Source organism: Pinus tabuliformis, chromosome J (genome assembly GCF_031772625.1).
Source record: "Pinus tabuliformis cultivar Carrire ecotype Pingquan chromosome J, CPIR1, whole genome shotgun sequence".
NCBI classification, from domain to species: domain Eukaryota; kingdom Viridiplantae; phylum Streptophyta; class Pinopsida; order Pinales; family Pinaceae; genus Pinus; species Pinus tabuliformis.
The window spans coordinates 497,864-517,957 of record NC_142295.1 but is presented as its reverse complement, the minus strand read 5'-3'; the positions used below and the strand labels follow the sequence as shown (position 1 = coordinate 517,957).

General features: G+C 39.2%; 1 protein-coding gene across 4 annotated transcripts in view; it reads left to right on the top strand.

Moving 5' to 3' along the window:
- The window catches only part of LOC149225112 (phospholipid-transporting ATPase 3-like), a 471,966-nt gene extending 457,593 nt beyond the window's left edge, over positions 1-14,373 (top strand). For 3 of the 4 annotated variants that reach the window (XM_089376915.1, XM_089376914.1, XM_089376913.1), the window contains 7 exons: positions 11,894-12,115; positions 12,368-12,535; positions 12,728-13,087; positions 13,198-13,304; positions 13,433-13,516; positions 14,016-14,141; positions 14,279-14,373. In XM_089376915.1, coding sequence (XP_089233041.1) covers positions 11,894-12,115; positions 12,368-12,535; positions 12,728-13,087; positions 13,198-13,304; positions 13,433-13,516; positions 14,016-14,070 — 996 coding nt within the window. In that variant the 3' untranslated portion in view covers positions 14,071-14,141; positions 14,279-14,373. Of the gene's footprint in view, positions 1-11,893; positions 12,116-12,367; positions 12,536-12,727; positions 13,088-13,197; positions 13,305-13,432; positions 13,517-14,015; positions 14,142-14,278 lie in introns of those variants that run through there. The other variant, XM_089376916.1, reaches the window with a different exon arrangement.
- Positions 14,374-20,094: the final 5,721 nt, after the last annotated feature.

Here is a 20,094-nt window from a genome sequence, read left to right as displayed (position 1 = left end):
CAGATGTCCTCTAGGAAGATAATAATGCCTTCTTCTGACAATAATGAACTAAAGCCTTCCTAACTCTCCAATTGAAGGGGCTTGTTGTTGCCAATTCTCTTCCATGACCCGATTCTCTCTATCTTAGCTGCCAAAGATACCTTTGTTCAATTTGTGAAAATTCCAAATTGGAATCCTATTGCAACAACTAATATTATTTCTCCTAATTGTTAATTAATTAACAATTTATCTCCTACGGCAAATATCAAAATAAATACACTGCAATCTTCACAAATAAAATTCTGCAGAAAAAAATAAAACATTGGAAGCTGAGAAATGCTAGCGCACACATAAAAATTAACACAATTATTTTTGGACAAGAGTCCCCGGAAAAACCTAATTTGGGAAAACCGGTGCAGTAGCTGAGGGTTTATTATTATGCAGCAGTGCGAAATTCTGAGTACAACTGGATGCTGAAATCTGTCAATCCTACAAAGAAAAATACTAGAAAAAATCTAGTGAGGAATTTTCCTCACCCCACACGAAATCTCCCGACACAACTTACCTTCAAAAACTTAGCCCTCTGACCCTCTGCGCTGCTTTGTGCAGCCTAATTGACGTCAAGCCTCTGACTGGTCTCTAATAAAGTCATTTTTCCCTCTGCTAGCTGGAAAGATGCTTCTCCGGCACTCTGGAACTCCTTCCCGCCTTTGGAACTGAAGACGTCTCTTCCTCTCAGCAAATCAAACTGGCCTCTAGAAGTTGTTGCACTACCCTTGTGTCAGCTTCTCTATGGCTCTTCTGCCTCTCTGCAAATGCACTCGCTAGATCTAGAATGCCTCCTCCAGCCTCACTATCTCTGCCTCTCAATCACTGCTTCAATCTCTAGCTCCCTCCAACAACTAATTGTTGCTACTCTAGAATCGATCTACCAAGAAATCGAATTGCTCAAGTCTGTTCTCCATCACCACATTGGCCTCCTCTTATAATCCTCTGTTGGAGCACCAACGGCCAAGATTAAAACATAATCAATGTCTAGGATCATCTCTGGATCGATCCATGTGAGTTTCTAGATGATTATCGCCTTGAATTAATTAATATTGATTAATTAACCATATTCCCTAAGTTTAAACTTAGGAAATATTTTAAAACTAGTTAATAATCTAATTAAGTCATTTCTGGGCAGAATTTCCATAAACAATTTCTGGGTTTTGGAGATCTCATGTATTCAAGCCTCTCCACCAAATTTCGTGGCTAGAACACATCCGGTGCTACAAAAACTAACACTCCCTCTTAGTGAGGAATGTGTTCTAGTGCTGCACTCCCTCTTAGTGAGGAATGTGTTCTAGTGCTGCACTCCCTGCCACAATGCCCTGTCTCTACATCATCTCCTATCACACTGCTGATGTTTAGCCCAATGTTGCACGAAGCGCCCCCCCCCCCCCCACGGTTCCAAGCCCCGAAGCGCGTCCCGTACGGAAGCGCCTTTTGCCGCTTCCTGGAAATTCGGAAGCGTGGTACGGAAGCGTCGCTTCCGAAGCGCGTTTCGTACGGTGCTTCGGGCGTCGGAAGCATGGCGCTTCGGAGGAGGAAGCGTACGCTTCCGGAAAAGCTTCCAGAAAAGCATTTAGAAAATCATTTTTTTTTCAATTTTTTTTTAAATTTTAGGTGAGTTTGCTTGTTGGGGGTGGGTCCACCTTGGGTTAGGGTGACGAATGAAGGCAAAAAAAAATATAAATATAGCAGATGCTCCCTCATGGTAATGTTAAATTCTTAAAGTAGAAGTGACATTCTCCTTTATTTTTTATTTTCATCCTTTTACTTAAATTTTTAACATTACCATGAAATGACTCAGGATGTTTGAGAGTGGTTCCAGCCTCATTGGACTTCATATGGAGAAAATAGAATTTCATATCCTATTCAAAATTCAGCAGACTTAACAGTTTTCAGGAATTCAGGATCAATGGGATTGTGGCATTTCATTAGATTATATCAAGTATGAAGGTATGCGATTAGCATTTAATCAAGAGTACCAAGCCCTATATGTACCCTAGTGTTGGTGGTGTTAATTGTTGAACTCCTTTGTCACGCGGCACGCCCTTACCAAAAAATTACCTTTCAATCAAGTCAAAATCATCGATCAAGCATGTTAAGCTTTTTCTACCATATTTTAAGTCTTGAATTAGGTAGTTTGATCAAAATTGGGCAATGTTGACTAATATCCCTAGACAATCGAGGTAGAGGCAAAGGCTAGACAAAAGGAGAAGAATCTAGATTCTAGATGGTTGATGCATCTAAATGGTTGATGCTCGAATAATTAATCATTAATGTACAATGGATGTTATATCTATCTTGATTTATGCAAAGATATGCATGTTTTCATGTCTTCTACAATTAATTTGCTATTTGGGATGTTTGTTTTGAGTATAAATGCAAAAAAATATAAATATATATATATATAGCAGACGCTTCCTAGATTTTTGGAAAATGACACTTCTGCGTCCCCGCTTCCAAAAGACGCTTCCGCTTCGCCCCCACTTCTTGCAACATTGGTTTAGCCATATTGCCCACCAACCACTACGCAACTCCGATATACGCTGCATCTGTGTTGTTGTTGAGACTGCCATATTGCTGCCAACACTGCATCTGCACTACAACTCCTTCTCATCTGTTGTTACTGCAATTGCAACATTTGCAACTGAAAAGCATCCAAAATATTGAATCAACTGTGATCAATATGATGCATCTATCACCTGAGTCTCTGACTACTACTAGCATCTGCACTATCACTAAAGAATCAGCGATCCTGCTGACTCTGCACTGTGCCAACCGCACCGTTGCCAACTTTGCACTGCGCTCCCCAGCATCTGACTGCTACTAGTCTTCATCTGTCACTCTGGTACTGATGGCATCAACTGCCATTGATCCATCCTGCTACTGTATACCATGGCCCCCCGTAGCCAGGTATTGATCCATGAGGTGGACTCCTCAAGGATCCTGCCCATCTGTAGCGCTCTGGAGCTACAACACCAAGTCACCCCACCTCACCCCTAGAGGTATATCGACAAACATAGCGAAGTCTTCCTCCAACTTAGAGGAAAGCCTATTCATCTCTATTGAAGCCACCTGTTGGTCCTACTTCTCCTCCTTGTCCTTCTTCTTGAGAGGACACTAGGTACTATAGTGACTGAGCTCACCACACCTAAAGCACTTGACCTTTGACAGGTCCTTCTTTCTCTGCTCCCCCCATCCCTAACTGGGACCCTTAGATGCGAGGGCCACATTCTCCTCCTCCTTCACCTGCTTCGATCCACTGATGGAGCTCTTTAATAAAGCTCGTCTCAACTCCTCCTGCTGCAAATCGGCCCACATCCTGTCCCAGTCTGGTAGTCTATCTATGCCCAATATGTTTTGAACAAAGACCTGCCACTCCTCTGAGACACTGTTGAGTGCCAATCGCACTAGCTCCATGGGTTGAGGTGCTGCCCCAACAGCGGACAGCTAGTCTCGGACCTCTTAAATCCTGGTAAGGAAGGGGTCTATGCCTTACCATTTCTACGTTTGGATGAGTCTCAGCTTCTCCTCTAAGTACATCTTCCGATGCTCAGAAGTACCCTGGTACAACGTGGAGAGAGCATCCCACATCTGCTTGGCAGTATCTTTGTCAATTATATGTGAAACAACATGATCCCGGACTCCATCTAGGATCAACCGTTTCGCCCGTGCCATCTCCTTCTTGTATTCTTTCTGCTAATCTGCATCCCAAGGAACCACCAACACTGCATCAATATAGGCTTTCAGGGCATATTCATCTAGAAGGAAGTACATCCTTGCCTTCCAGATGACGTAGTTGGAAGCTCCATCCAGCCTTTCCTGATCATGAAGCCCAACAGTGGTCATCTCAACGAATTGTGGAAAACTTCCTCTTTACTTTTTCTCTGCTATTTGCACTCCCTACTGGAGTGAGAATATCTACTCACAACTACTGTCGATCTGCAAGGAAAATTGAACTTCTTGAGACTAGAAGTTTCCTGAGGAAAATTTTCCCTTTGTGTGTGCTCTTCTCTCTTCCACCCTGACATTGGCTCTGCTCTAGCGAACTGGTGCAAAAACCTCTGCGTCCAGCTAGAGATCTGCCCAACGAAAAATCTAAGTTGTTCCCTCTGCCTTTGGAATCACTCAATCTAGAAGGGTTGAATTTTTTTGCCCCTTTCTCAGAAAAATCAGTCCTCCTCGAGCAACTCGGCCTCCTCGCAAAAGACTGTGTTGCCCTTGGGAATTTCAACCTGCTGCCCACACTGAGCACCGAAATTCCTTCTTTTCGCCTCTAAGCTCTCTGTCTGATCAACTCAGCTCTGATATCATGTGAAAATTCCAAACTGGAATTGTATTGCAACAACTGATATTATTTCTCCTAATTGTTAATTAATTAACAATCTATTTGCTACGACAAATATTGAAATAAATACACTGCAACCTTCACAAATAAAGTTCTGCGGAAAAAAATAAAATGTTGGACGCTGAGAAATGCTAGCACACACGTAAAAATTAACAAAATTATTTTTGGACAAGAGTCCCTGATAAAACCCAACTTGGGAAAACCAATGCAACAGCTGAGGGTTTTATAATTATTATTATCCAACAATGAGAAATTCTTAGTGCAATTGGATGCCGAAATCTGGCAATCCTACATAGAAAAATACTGGCAAAAATCTAGTGAGGAATTTTCCTCACCCCACATGCAATGTCCCAGCACAACTTGCCTTCTGAAACTCGGCCCTCTGACCCTCTGCGTCAGCCTCTGCGCAACCTGCTTGATGTCAAGCCTTTGACTAGTCTCTGATGAAGTCATTCTACCCTCTGCTAGTTGGAAAGATGCTTCTTTGGCACTCTGGGACTCCTTCCCAACCTCTGGAATTGAAGTCGTCTCTCCCTCTCGGCAAATCAAACTTGCCTCTATAAGTTGTTGCACTACACCTACGTCAGCTTCTTTGTGGCTCTTCTGCCTCTCTGCAATTGCACTCGCTGGATCTGAAATGCCTCCGTGAGCCTTACTGTCTCTGCCCCTCACTCACTGATTCAATCTCTAGCTCTCTCTAGCAACTGACTGCTGCTACTTTGGAAGTTGATTTGCCAAGAAATCAAACTACTCAAGTGTGTTCCCCATCACCACATCGACCTCCTCTTATAATCTTTTGTTGCAGCACCAACAGCCAAGATTAAAACATAATCGTTGACTAGGATCATCTCTAGATCGATCCGTGTGAGTTTCTAGATGATTCTCACCTTGACTTAATTAATACTGATTAATTAACCATATTCCCCAAGTTTAGACTTAGGAAATATTTAGAAACTGGTTAATAATCTAATTAAGTCATTTCTAGGCGGAATTTCCATAAACGATTTCTGGATTTTGGAGATCTCATGTATTCTAGCCTCTGCACCAAATTTCGTGGCTAGAACACATTTGATGCTACAAAAACTAACACAATTCCCCTTCATTCCCGGACTTCAAACAAGTGCTTGAAAATTCACCATGGAGGATTTTGCAGGCGATATATGGACTACAAATGGTAGCAATAACATTCAGCCATCTACGATGTATCTCTTACTATGAGTATTCAAAACTATTTGTAGCTTTATGCTCACATTGAGGGTTTCTTCACTTCATGCGAGCAAGCTCAATCCTTGCATACCTCAACAAAAAGCTTGCAAAGTGCATGGCCTTCTCCAGGGGCACTGCAAAGAGCAAACAACACATTTTTCTAGGCGCTCATCTATTTCCCTATCCCTTGGCACATATCGAGCCCTTTATCCCACCAAGGCCTTGGTGTCCAAGTCCTCTTGACAAATAGTTCACCAATGGCAATTTTGAAGACTTTTAGAATATTTAAAATGCCAAGTCTGCACAGAAATCATGGATGTTGATTATTGGGAGGCGCATGGGTGACATGCGGATTAGTCCAGTTGAAAATGCAACAAATCCTCCAGGATCAACCAATTTTCTTAAACAATTAACTCATCAAAACTATAAAGATTTAGGAAAGCTTATCTCCAATCTTCTCAAGCATAGAAATAAAATTCGAAAGCAAGCCAAGTAATTCCTTACCATTTTTCTCCAGGTTCAATAGACCAAAATTGGTCTTAATGGATGGTAATTATTACTGCAAAATCTAGCAAACCTAGTGCGAAGTGTCACGAGGCAATTTGGGTCTTATGGCAACAAAAGCGATTAGCCACCACTCTCACCTCAGTGACCTCTCTCCCATTGTTTTTTGGTTGGATGTTTTCCCCACAGGGGAGGCTTGCCTAGTAAGAATTAGAGATTAGATGACTAGGATTCCAAGCCAAATGGCTCTCTAAGGAGCTTGTAGATAAATCACCTAGAAATATATTCAATAGAGTTGGGTTCAAGGGTGATAAGAGTCTAACGGTTATGGAAGATGGTACTGGAAAACCCTTGGAAGCCAACATAGGATTTATAGATGTTCAAGTGCATACTCCACCAACCCCAATAAACTAAGGAAAGGTTGTTACAAGTTGGGATTTCAAAGATGGGCAGATTTACAGCATGCAAAATCATATAACAGCCAAGAAATAGCCTATAAATGATAAGATCGATAAAGGATTAAAGGTTATCAAAGAGGTAAGCAAGGGATAGGTCAACTTTAAGTTTTTAATGGCTGAAAATGTACAAAACAATAATATAAGTCCTAGATGTCAGCCATAAATTTGAAGGTGAAACATGCCATAAATGATAGATTTTGCTCTTTAAACATTAATAAATGTAATTCCTATGTAAAGGACAATAGCATATAGGTACAAAATTGCTATTCAATGCAAATTTAGACCAAACCCTAACCCTAGATACCATAAAAAAGGGAAAAGAGAGAAATTTAGAATGATCAACACAACTAGACTAATACCTTCATTCAATTGGGCAATTGAGTCAATAAAGGTGAAATTAAGGTAGGAGAACCTTGGATGACAAACAATGGAAGACAATTGCTTCACTTGGAAACCTTTGCGACTTATTTCATAGGAGATTTAAGGTCAAAGGATATATGAAAACAAATTCCTTTGATGGATTTTGAACGACAAATTTTGCATAAACATATAGAAGTAAGAGTTCGTGAAAGATATTGGAATTTTTAATATGGCACAATATAAACCCTAATTTCAGAAATTACATGCAAAATGGAAAAATAGCATTAAACTTGCGCTATTCATGCAAGAATCCCTTCATCAATCTACAAGATAGTCTCTCCATGAAATACTTATCCTCTCCAAGGCAATTCACACTCTATGTAGCCTTTGTGTCCAAGAGAAATAATAAAAACCCTAGTGCACACTCTTAAGAGAAGAGGGTGAATGTGATGATGATCCAATGAAAATGACTTGTATTTATATGAGGGAAACCAAGTCATTTTTCAATAGTTTACAAATAAAAATCTCTAAAAGTTTGCTTGAAGCATTCAACTAGGCTAATAGGTCACAAGTTGACCTAAAGATAGCTTTACAAATGATAAATCATAATAAAAATGTCATAAATCCTCATTTTTAGTTGCTCCCTATACTATGGTAGCGCTACTACTGCTTCTATAGAGATTTAGGAGGATCCTTCTTTTGCTATCATGACCAATGTTGCAGGAAGCGCCCCCCCCCCCCCTGGATCCTAGGCCCGAAGCGCGCCCCGTACGGAAGCGCCCAGGAAGCGCCCCCGGAAGCGCGCTTCCAAAAATGGCGAAGCGCGCTTCCGAAATTTTTAGACGCTTCCTGGAAATTTGGAAGCGCTGGCGCTTCCGAAGCGCCGAAGCGCGCTTCGTACGGCGCTTCCCAGACGCTTCCCAGGCGCTTCCCAGGCGCTTCCCAGACGCTTCCCAGACGCTTCCGAGACGCTTCCGAGACGCTTCCAGAAAAGCTTCCGGAAAAGCATTTAGAAAATCGTTTTTTTTTCAATTTTTTTTTAAATTTTAGGTGAGTTTGCTTGTTGGGGGTGGGTCCACCTTGGGTTAGGGTGACAAATGAAAGCAAAAAAAAATATAAATATAGCAGATGCTCCCTCATCTGGTCCCTTGGTTCCTAGGTTCCATGGTTCAACACCAACAGCAGGGGGTTCTTCTTCATCAGTTTCAATGCCACGACTTCCAGAGGCACCATCTTCTTCATTGCCACCACGTGGAGGCCCACCACCACGTTCTATTCGTGGTGGAAGGAGGAGAGATTAGTAGATATATTCACAATCTACTACTTTTTGTCATAGATTACTCATTAGACTTGTAGACTTGTGAATTTGAATTTTGAACCTTTTTGGCTTGGCGGTGACCAAGTGACATATTTTGTAAACATTATTATTTGAATTTTGGACATGACAAATGTTGACAGTTGCTCACTTGCTAGATAAATCATAATATGCTCTATGTTTTATGTTTTATAATATGCTTAAATGTTTTATGTTTTATAATATGCTTAAAAATTTGATGTATGTTTGTAATAGCTAGAATATAGATGATTGTTGTACATACTAGTAACTACAATGGAATCATGGATGCCATATCTATCTTGATTTATGCAAAAATATGCATGTTTTCATGTCTTCTACAATTAATTTGGTATTTGGGATGTTTGTTTTGAGTATAAATGCAAAAAAATATAAAAATATATATATATATATATAGCGGACGCTTCGCTTCCTAGATTTTTGGAAAATGACGCTTCCGCGCTTCCGCTTCCGCTTCGCTCCCGCTTCGTGCAACATTGATCATTACCAAAGATGCCTAGCCCTCTTCATCAACAAAATATTCAAATTTCAGACATAAATCTCACATCCTACATACTATGCCTCACTAAGGGACGATCCGAACAATCACATCATTCTTCCAAGTTGATCCGGCTGATCGAAGAAACAAGCGATGAGCTGAATTCCAAAGTATTTTAGATAGTAGAACAATGAGCCCTTGACTCTCCCCTCAGCCCCCCCTTTGGGAGGCCAACCAGTATCCTTAAGACTGTTGTGGAGGTGTCAAAAAACACATCAGTTTACTAACACCCAGAGCATCAGAGGGATTAGTTCCAGATAGTTCCTGAGTAGCACCCCCCCCCTCATAACGAACTCCTCCCCAACCCCAACAAAACAACCAGAGACTTATCTAGAGCTTATTTCCTTCGACCTCAGATGTTAGGATTATCCCTTGTTCCTACATCCCCCCCAAGATCGTGCAAAAAGACACCTCATTGGATCTAGAGGACTCTAACAACGAGCCAGCGCCCCTATCACCCCCATCGCCATTATCTATCGAACTTAGGCATTCTTGACATCATCGACCTCCAGCCCTGGACTTATTCACTTAATCTTCTACATCACCGGGGGACTTTGATCTGGTTATATACATGTTCTTAAGGTTGTTCTATTGTTGTATCCTTTTTTACTTCATTCTGTCCTAATTTTAGCTTTGGCATTTTCTAAGAGTTGCATTTACACTCCCACATTTTACTCATATTGGATGTATCTGTAAGTCCCATTAACCAATTTTTATGGTCATTTGTTGGACATTAATAAAATTATCTTATCTTCTCTTATCTCCACATGGTGTCATCCTCCAAAAGTGAGCATCTCCATCAAGCAAGTGATAAAGTGGGTCTAAGAGTGCTCCTCAATCCAAGGGATACCATCAAAATGCATGGGTGCATCTCCAAGTCACACCCCCTCAACCAAGATGTCATCATCAAGGCGGTTTTCATCATCCTCCTAGGGCATGCATGGGTGATGTGGCTGCCGTATGGCATAGCATTCGCCTCAAAAGGGAGTCCGCTACCCTCCCAAATCATCTCAAGTGATATTCATCCTCATCTAGGCTTTGAAACAAGGCAACGCCCACCAAGTAGGTATACGGGCAACCTGGGGGCATCCTAGGTCCTTTGGGCACATCATCAATCAAGCTAATGTCCTAGATTCTTGGGTCAGTGTTTCAACATCTATTAGTGAAGAAGGGGGCCATACATCCATGTGGGGCTCCTCAAGGCCCAATGCTGATCTCTGGAAGGGAAACATTGGCTTTGCAAGGTCTCAAGTGCTCTCACATATGGGTTGGATTCCCTCCTCAATGTACTGGAAAGGTGAAAAACCATCCCTCAGGGGGCACCCAGTGTATCTCTATGAAACGACCTGAAACATTCGCTCAAGATCAAATGTGATCAACTTCATTAGGGACAAAAACTATTGAAGTATCATAGTGGACTATATTCAATGTGGGGCACAAAAATACTTAACACAAACCTTGCCTTCAAATGTCTTTCTAGTTTATGATTCCCAAGTAGGTTACAACACTTATGTTAGGGATGATTATGCAGTTATCCCTACTAGTTGCTTCCATCCCCTAAGGGAAGGGACATTTCACAAGTAGGTCCATCAATCCATAAATGCATGTGATAAATATGGTCAAGGCATGGGAAAGACTTAAGGAAGACAACCATAGCCATGGTACTAGCTAAAGGAGGTCCAATATCTTGAGTATAATGATGATAAGAGGGAGCAATCATGGAGGCATGAGTTACCCCTTTCCTCGGCCTACTTTTTCCACCCCTTTGGTGCACCTTTTACTTTAATGATTTTCCTTTCTTTCTTGCATAGCTTAAGTGACCTAGCTTGCTTTATTCTTTTCCAATGCCCCTTAAGGATGTAGCAGTTTATCGCTCATCGGGGTTGGGACATTCATGAGTTTCTTTATTTAGATAGAGCATGAGATGCTTAGGAATTGGGTGATGGCTAATGAGGGGGTAGAGCTCATGCTAGGCTTTTACCCACACACTTCTTCAAAGTCCCAGCCACCTTTTGCATTTTTCGTTTTCTTTCATTAGTGGCTTCATATGTTTTTATCTTTCTTTCAGCTGCATGAACCTTTTTGGGAAAAAATTCCAAGCCCTAACTCGGAGATAAGGATATAGGGTGTCAGTCCCAATAATAATCAACCCAAAGAATGGAAGTGGATATAAGGGAAACATGGAAGGTGGTAAGTGTGGATTACCTAATCAATGCCTCATAGCAGTGCCCCTCCTAACAGTGGAAGAAAAGGGCCTCAGAGGAGATCACACTGGACTAGGGGAAAAGGATAATCTCCTAGGTGAAGTATGGGAACAAGGGTACAATCAAAAGCAGTCAACATCCAACTTGACTTTTGATCCATATTAGTATGCCTTTAACATTAAATGATAGCACATGATTACAGAGATGGTTAGTGTACCTTCTAATGGATGACCCATCTTCCTTCAAGAAGTATGCTAGATGGGAGAGAGCGCTGACCAAAGCATAGGTGGAGAGCTCTAAGTAAAGCTATATGTGTATCATTATAAGGTTGCTGGTTGGTTGGCTGACCAATGGGGAGAAAAAAAAGATTCCTGGGGGTTACCCACTTTTGGTAGGTAATAGTAACAATGATGATCATCATCATCAATAAAAGGCCATGCATATGCATCATCCAAGTTCACCTATCAATTTATCATTGCTTGAAACACCTCATCAAAGTCAGCAAAGTCACAGAAAATGTCGTGTAAAATTCTCAAGGATCAATCAACCTTTATGGGATAACATAAGACATTAGCCCAAAATTTCTATATGAGATGTCATTTTGTATGACAAACACACCATTTCTAACCTGAATGAATGTAGCTGACAAGACCATTACCTAGATCTTTTGTAGCCTTTATTAGATTGGTGGTCAGGATGCATTATGTTACTTTTTTCGTAAGGCTGAGACCAAAAAATGTAATTGGATGTTACATGGAACTCGTGACTAGATATACATACATCTTGACAAAGAACTTTTAAGTGATTTCATGACCAGTCAACAGAAGGCTGTGTATTGATGATGTTTTCTTCATTTTGAACGAAGTTGAGATTTGATTTTGCATTTTGCAGGTCACTATATTAATCAGACACCATGCAAGACGACGAACTCTAAGCATTGGAGATGGTGCCAATGATGTAAGCATGATACAAGCTGCTCATGTTGGTGTTGCAATTAGAGGACAAGAAGGGATGCAAGCTGTAATGGCCAGCGACTTTGCAATTTCTCAATTCAGATTCCTGACAGAGCTCCTCCTTGTCCATGGAAGGCTGTCATATATTCGGATTTCAAAGGTTGATATTGACGAGTCATTTTCTGGTTTATTTGTTCCATTTAGTAACTCTTCAGTTGCACATTGCGTGCAGCATAGTTTTCCCTTCGATGAAATACTGCATCTGCATTGAATATGCCTTCAAATTTCTTATTTTAATTCCTACTTAATATGATCGCATTGCTTTGAACTCAGTATTATTGGATATATACTATATACTTTTTACTGATGCAATAGAGATGACTTCTTTTTGTCATCGGAATGGCATTAACAGGTGGTCACCTATTTTTTTTATAAGAACATAACACTCACAATGACGCAAGTTTGGTTCACCTTCTTTTGTGGGTATTCTGCTGCAAATTTTTATAATGATTGGTACCAAGCGTTGTACAATATCCTTTTCACTTCACTTCCAGCATTAGCCATTGGAATTTTGGACCAGGTACATAAAACTATGAGTTGATGTGTATGCTATTTAAAGGATAGTCGCCTGAAATTGATATCCAATTGTGTGGTTTTGCTATTTAATGTAATCAGTGCTTGGAAAAAAAACATGGATGGTTTAAGAGACTAGATCATGGGTCAGATTCCCGGCATGCTGATTGCTATTCTTCTTTTCTCATTCCAAATTCAGGATGTAAGTACCGCTGTTTCAAAGCAGTTTCCTCAGTTGTACAAAGCCGGCATTGACAACTTATATTTCAGATGGCAACTATTAGCAAGATGGCTGCTGTCAAGTGTTTTACAATCCTTCGTTATATTCTATCTTTCAATTTTAACTGGGTTTGATGGAAAATCCAATGGGAAAATTCTTGGCCAGTGGGATGTGGGGACACTGTCATTTTCATGTGTGGTTACTACCGTCAATCTCCAACTTCTCATAGAAAACAGCTACCTGACACACTGGCACTTCATCAGCATTTTTGGAAGCATTGTAATCTGGTTTTTATTTCTGCTTTTCTTTACCTCGATATACTCGTTTTGGGATGCTAAGGTGACTATTCCATGTCCACTGTGCTCTTTATTTGATAGAAGAAAGTGCTATGTCAAAAATATGGTTCTTTTGACTTGCTCAGACAGCTGATTTAAATTCTCACCATGCAGGAAAACGTGTATGGGCAACTCATTGCCCCTTTTTCCACTTTAGATTTCTGGCTCATACTTTTGGGTGCTTCAGTGGCGGCCTTGGTATTTGATTTCGCTTTTGAAGGGTACACCAGTGTTTTCATTCTTTTCTAATAAAAACGCCCTGGTCAATGGACCTATTTGGATCTAATAATAGAACTGCTCTTATGATATTTAATCACTGATTAGTCATTAATGAATATGAATTGTGCAGATTTCGAAGGATATTTATGCCATATGATTATCAAATCATTCAGGAAATGGAAAATTGTAGGTCTAATGATGTTGTCTCAGAAAGGTGTGTGGTAATTAGCAACGATTTAATAGCTTTTTCATGATGCCCTTACTAGATGTAGAATTTGATTCATCCAACTCATTCTATTTGAATTACATGCTGCGAAACCTTGTCAAAATCTTCTCGGCAGATTGCAAAGTACAGGGACTTGTGTACATTATTATACATGAAATTACCCAATATACAAATTGCATTGACATTCCATATTTCTTAACAGAAGGGAAAGACTACTAACTTCCTATACCCTTGCATTTTGCATTCCTTATCTACATCGACATTTCAAAGACGTTTAGCCTTTTTTAATCTTTTAAGTTTCAAGCATATTTTTTTATTGTTTAAATTTATTTCAGTTTCTCAAATGATTAATCAGAACCCGTTGTTCTTTTTAGTTTTCATATTTTCACTTAGCAGCAGCACTAGGATTATTTAACAATATCAAATAATATGTTCAACTTCATTTTCATCACCTTTTTCCAGTAAAAGACTACATGTATATTTGCAGAAATGAAAGACGACCATCTGCAGAATTAAGAGCTCGTCTGCTATCGCCTTCCTGACATGGTAGAAAGAAAGTTTGAGATACTGAGCGCTCCTGTTAGAAATGTCTTGTCTGGCCTCCAATTCATGGGTTAGTGCATTTTACCCTTCTGTTCACATTTAGTTTTAAACTATATCCTGTTGGCATTCTAGCCATTGTTAATTTAATTCTTGGTGACAAAAACTGGGAACTTTGACGATTCAAGTTCTGTTTGATGCATTGATCAGAATGACTCACACAGAATTTGGAAGGGAATTTCAGTTATCTACTAAACTAAGAGAGCAAATTTGAAATATCCTGCTATCTTCGGGACCAGTGCAAATGCAGTAGCAGACTTCGCAGTAATGTTTTGACTGGAAGTTGATTTTTATGAATGATTTCAACAGCTGATATGCCGGTGCTAATTCTTTATTCTTAGTTTGATCCCTATTTCCTGATCAGAATTGTTTTTGTTTTGACAAGCTGATCAAATTTTGTTAAATTAAACATTTACATGGAATGGGTGTTGTCTCAGAAGGCACAGTAGAAATATTCAAAGAAGATGTCAGTCATGCAATCATAGCGTCTAATAGATGAAGATTTTATATAATTATTATTCTTTTCGGGGGGAATTAGGAACCCTCCCTATTTCAGATCATTAGCATTTGACAATAACGAAACTATTTATTTTGTTGTGTTACATTGAGAACTCTTGGTACATGGCCATTGAAAAAAATAATAAAGTTTTTACGGACTTTTTCCTCTATGGCTTCTTTTCTTTCTTTATGATCCCTAAGATGCCAAGGTATCCGCACCCGCACCCTGGGTGCACGAATGTCCCGGATTCGAGTTCGGGCTGGCGCTTCCAAGCCAGGAGCTGCCGGTGCTGGAGTTGGGAATGGCAGCCCGAATCAGAAAAATGGATGCGTCAGGTTTCCTCAGGGCCACGACCTCAAAAAAAAGTAAAAGGAATCAAGTAATAAAAAAAAAGGAGGAAGAAAGAGGGGAGGTTGACCCCCCCTTCAATACCCTAATCCCTCATTTGTTTAACACTCGTGCACCCAAAAAAGGGAGAAACCTCTTATTTTTACCATTCAAATTTCAGCAATGAAGGGAGAAACAGAGCAGCGGTGATGTGTGAAACGATCCGGCAGTGAAGGGATTTCAGTGTGTTCTTTATTGCTGCAAATTTGTGGATAGCAGTTGTGGTGTAGTGAAACAGTTACTGCCATCAAATCTTCCTTTGTAACAATATTATCTCAGCATTTTAAGCATTTTTGAGAGCTGAAATTTCATTTCTAGGTAAATATTCAATGTTTAACAAGCATTGAGAATTCTAAATTTGATATTAGATGCCATGTTCATGCATGTATGTTCAAGGAGACAAGGTTGAAGGAGGATCAAGAATTCTGAAATTGATATTATGTTTTTGTCGTTGCTGAAAAAATAATGTTGATATAAAGGAATACTAGTTTTCTTTCCCATAATTCTAATTATTTTTTTCATATATTGCTTATGATATAGTTAATTAAAATAATTGTGAAAAAGGAAAAATAGTTGCGAAAATAGGTAAGCATTTAAAAGATTGAAAATATTTATTTTTTAAAATATAAATCCTTGATATATTAAAATTAATATCAAATCTTAATTTTATTTAATTAAAGATAAAATATTAAATAACTAACACTCATCAATGGTTAAGGTACCTTTGCAATTTAAATGTTATGGTATGTTGAAGTGATGACTACCCATGGATAAATCAAATAATTTCTAGAAATATTTTATTATGGGATATAAAATGTTATCACTTAATATTTTTTCAAAATAATATTTTAAATAATGAATTTTTTTATTTATTTTCATTTCACATTTTTATAGTGCAATTTCACTATGTTTATTTTATTTTTGGGTTTACCATATTGGCAAAATGAATCCAAAGGCTTCACGGTATTAGTAAGGATAGCCAATTTCAAACTAGAACAAGGCAAAAAAAAATGAACTTGAAACACAGCAAGAAAAGAAAAGGAAAAAAAACAAACAAACAAACTTAAGACTTCCAAAATTGCTTTATAATCCAAGTAAATAGTATACATATTATAACACTTTAAGTTGGAAAAAATAAAGTATTATGTTGATTAACACTTACCTAGAATATGAAGATTGTAGGTATAATCAATCTTATGACCAGCTTCAAATTTAAAAATTCAAAGGAGAAAAAACCATAACCTTTAAAATTGTTCTATAATCCAAACAAAAACAATAACAAGAAGCAAATAGTATGCACTTTATAAACTTATCGCGCCTTTTCTTCTATAACATAGAGCCTATCCTTACTTCCTCCCCTTGCTCGGGTTATCCCCTCCCTATATATAGAATATAATAAATTCCCTACGAGAGATATAGATATAGGGTCTACTACCACCCGGACCACTGTCACATAAGTGAATAGTTTTTTTTTGCCCAATATTTCAGAAAGTTCATCGCATCATTTTCATCTATGGAAGCGCCACTTCTTGCTATAACAATAAGTGGTAAGAGTTTCCAGTGGGGTAGGAATTAACCAAGTGCTTTGAAGAACTAAATCAGAATATTAGTAAAGCCCCGGTTCTGGCACTACCTAACTTGCATAAGTGTTTTGAAGTCAAAACTGATTCTAGTGGGTATGTTATGGGAGCAGTGTGAATGGAAGGGGGGAGAATGATCTAATATCATTCAAAGCTATTCCATGGAGCAGTACTGAACTACCCAAAAATTGACAAGGAACTCTATGCCTTGGTTCAATCAGTGAAGACGTAGGAGCACTGTCTATTTGGTAATGAGACCATCATCCATACTGATCACCAGCCTTTACAATACTTGCAGACTTAGAGCAAGCTTCATCGGGCAAGACAATTGAAATGGATGGGATTTCTAATTTCATTTAGTAATTACATATAAGAAGGGCACTGTTAACAAGTTGGCTGATTTGCGATCCAGGCCGCCACGCCAATAGCAAAGATTACAACTCTGTTATGCACGTTCACCCATGATGCATAAAAATATGAGTATGTAGAGCACCTCAAAGAAGTGTATCAGCAGCTGCAGGGTCAACGTGAACCAACAGACGTTGATTACTATCTCCAATGGATTACTCTATAATATGGGGGAGCTTCCAAATTAAGTAAGAGTCAAACTGGTAAGAGAGACTTACACCTGAACTCTCTCTTGTATGGGGTATATGTATGCTCTAGGCTTTGACTGGCACTGACTAGCTGCACTGAGTAAAGCTAGCGCTGACTAGAGCTTGTAGCAAAGACCAAAGCTAGCACTGACTAGACTACTAGAGCTATCAAAGACTAGAGCTTCTATGACTGACCAGAGCTTCTAGGCAATAGTAGTACCCAGCCCAGCCGGGTAGCTAAGCCAATTAGCCAAGCCGATTAGTCCAGTCGAGTAGCGCACCATCCCCATTGGATTAGCCCGGTCGAGAATCCAAGCAGCCAGCCCCAAGTTGTTGAATAGCCCAGTTGAGTATTCCCAGTCCAATTAACCAAGCCAAGCAGTCGAGTAGCCCATGTGAGTATCCCAGCGTAGTATTTCCCAGTCTACCCGGTATCCAACCAAGTATCCAAGTCAAGTAGCGCAGTTGAGTATCCAAGCTGAGTAGCTGATAAACCGAGCGCGGTTGAGTATCTGAGTATCCCATCCAAGCCCAGCCAATGATCCCATCCGAGCTCTGACTGGCAATTATTGTCATTATGCCTCTGTGAGGTGCTGTAGTAACCTTGTGTTCTGTATCAATCGGTAGGACTGCCAAGCTCAAGCATTAATTCGTCCGTCCGTGGTACCGCCCCACCCCTCTCTGTAGATGTGGGCAATCAATCAATCAATCACTTTCCGGGCAAGGACCGGTAGGGGCTTGCTTGACGCTAGGAAAGCAAGGACCCGACAGGGGGCTCGACTGATAAGGATGCGTAAGCAGGCTCGACTGTTAAGGAGAGGACCCTTTAGGGGGCTCGACTGATAAGGATGCATAAGCATGCTCGACTGTTAAGGAGAGGAGAGGAGAGGAACTTTAGTTGCTCGACTCTTTTTTTTACTTATTTGGGGGGGCAAATAAGTAAATTGAACCCGGAGGGGCTTGCGCTTCCTAGTGCAAGGACCCGACAGGGGGCTCGACTGATAAGGATGCGTAAGCAGGCTCGACTGTTAAGGCCGCCATCACCTTTAGGTACTCGACCATAGGACCTTTAGGTACTCGACTATTAAGGATGCGTAAGCAGGCTCGACCATAGGGAGAGGACCTTTAGGTACTCGACTCTTTTTTTTACTTATTTGGGGGGGGCAATAAGTAAACCCAAGAGGGAGAGGAAACAATAACAAGAAGCAAATAGTATGCACTTTATAAACACTTCCATATACTTGGGAAAAAATGGAGCATTATGTTGATTAACATGTACCTTGGAAATGACAACGACATGGATAATCAATCTCTTCCTACAATTCTTTGGTCATCTCAACTCTCAACTACAAAGAGTAAAATAAATAATAAGACAAAAAAGAAATCTGTTTTTGACCTTACTGAATGCTTTTTTCCACACAATGTCAATTAATAACAAACTTATTATTAATTCCAATTAAGCATACTTTTTTGAGATAATGACAATTTCTTGAAATTTGAAAACAATTGTGATTTTTGGCAAACAATTAATCAATTTAGTGTTGTGATGAAAATTAGTTGCAATTAATTTGATTGTCATATATATATATATATATATATATATATATATATATATATAATGTGTGTGTGCATGCCCTTGACAAATCCAAGCTTATTTTAAAAAATGATATCCTCTTCTCCATCCAAAAGCCCAAGTGCCATGAAAACTTAGTTGAATTATATTTAAGTTTTAGCTACTTCAAAGCATATTAAAAAACTTGAATGTTTTATTTTATTGCTACATTGTTTAAGTTTGTCCAAAAGTCAATAAGTTTGTACTTTATTGGTGAATGCCATTTATTGTGATTAAATTCATCCTCTACCTTATGCTCATGTTCATACTAATTACTTTTCAATTCAATTCTTTCTACTTATACACCCTTGCATGATTTAATTACAACCTAGCAAATGATCCACATTTTGTTTAGATCGTCTTGTCTACACAATATATGACTCTCTGCATTATGTATTTCCCATTTTGGATATGATATATTTTGCCTTTAATATTTTTTAACACCACTTGTACAAACATGTCGTGCCTATTTTTCATACAATATGACCCTACAGTGACACACTTGTGTTCTTAATGCATTGCCTACATGCCCTAACAACATTCCTAAGCATAGAGGTTGAACAAATGACTGCCAAATAAATTGATGACATAAGTAGTGGCCATGCTTCTTATGCATATGCACATTAACAAAAATTGATGGCATTACTACACGAGACCATTAGTTCAAACTTGAAACTTATCATATGATAGTGGTAACTTTTAGTGCTTTTGGTCCATTTTTTAAGTTTCACAAGTATCTAATAGATTGTTTGGTAACTTTTAGTGTGATAGGTCCATCTTTGAGGTTTTGTAAGTATCTAATAGATATACAAGTACACAATTAAATCACTCATCATTATGTGGATGCAAATCATCATGCTTATTCTTCTAGGAAAGGAGAATAGTCCATTCTACTAGTAAAACTTTCGCATAGCTTAAGGTTCACAACAAATTTAGGATTGGAGAACGTTAATGTTGTCTCAAGGATGCCTTGTAGTAAAATTTATGAAAGGACATGCTTGACCTAAGAAATTTATCCCTTGGGTGTTTAAACACATAAGCACTTCCTATAGTGTCATGTTGGTGTATATGCATCATTTTCCTTCACATGCATATTATCTCTATTGTAGAGTGCACTTGAGTTTAGTCATATGTAATACTATGGGCGAATACCATTGGTTTCCAAAACTATAGGCTTGCAAACCACCATTGGTAAATTCCACTTTTATTATATGTAAATTCCTATTTTCTAGTAGCAAAAATCCAAGCTATTTTCTAGGTAAATTCCTATCTTCTATGGTTTTAGGAGGTAT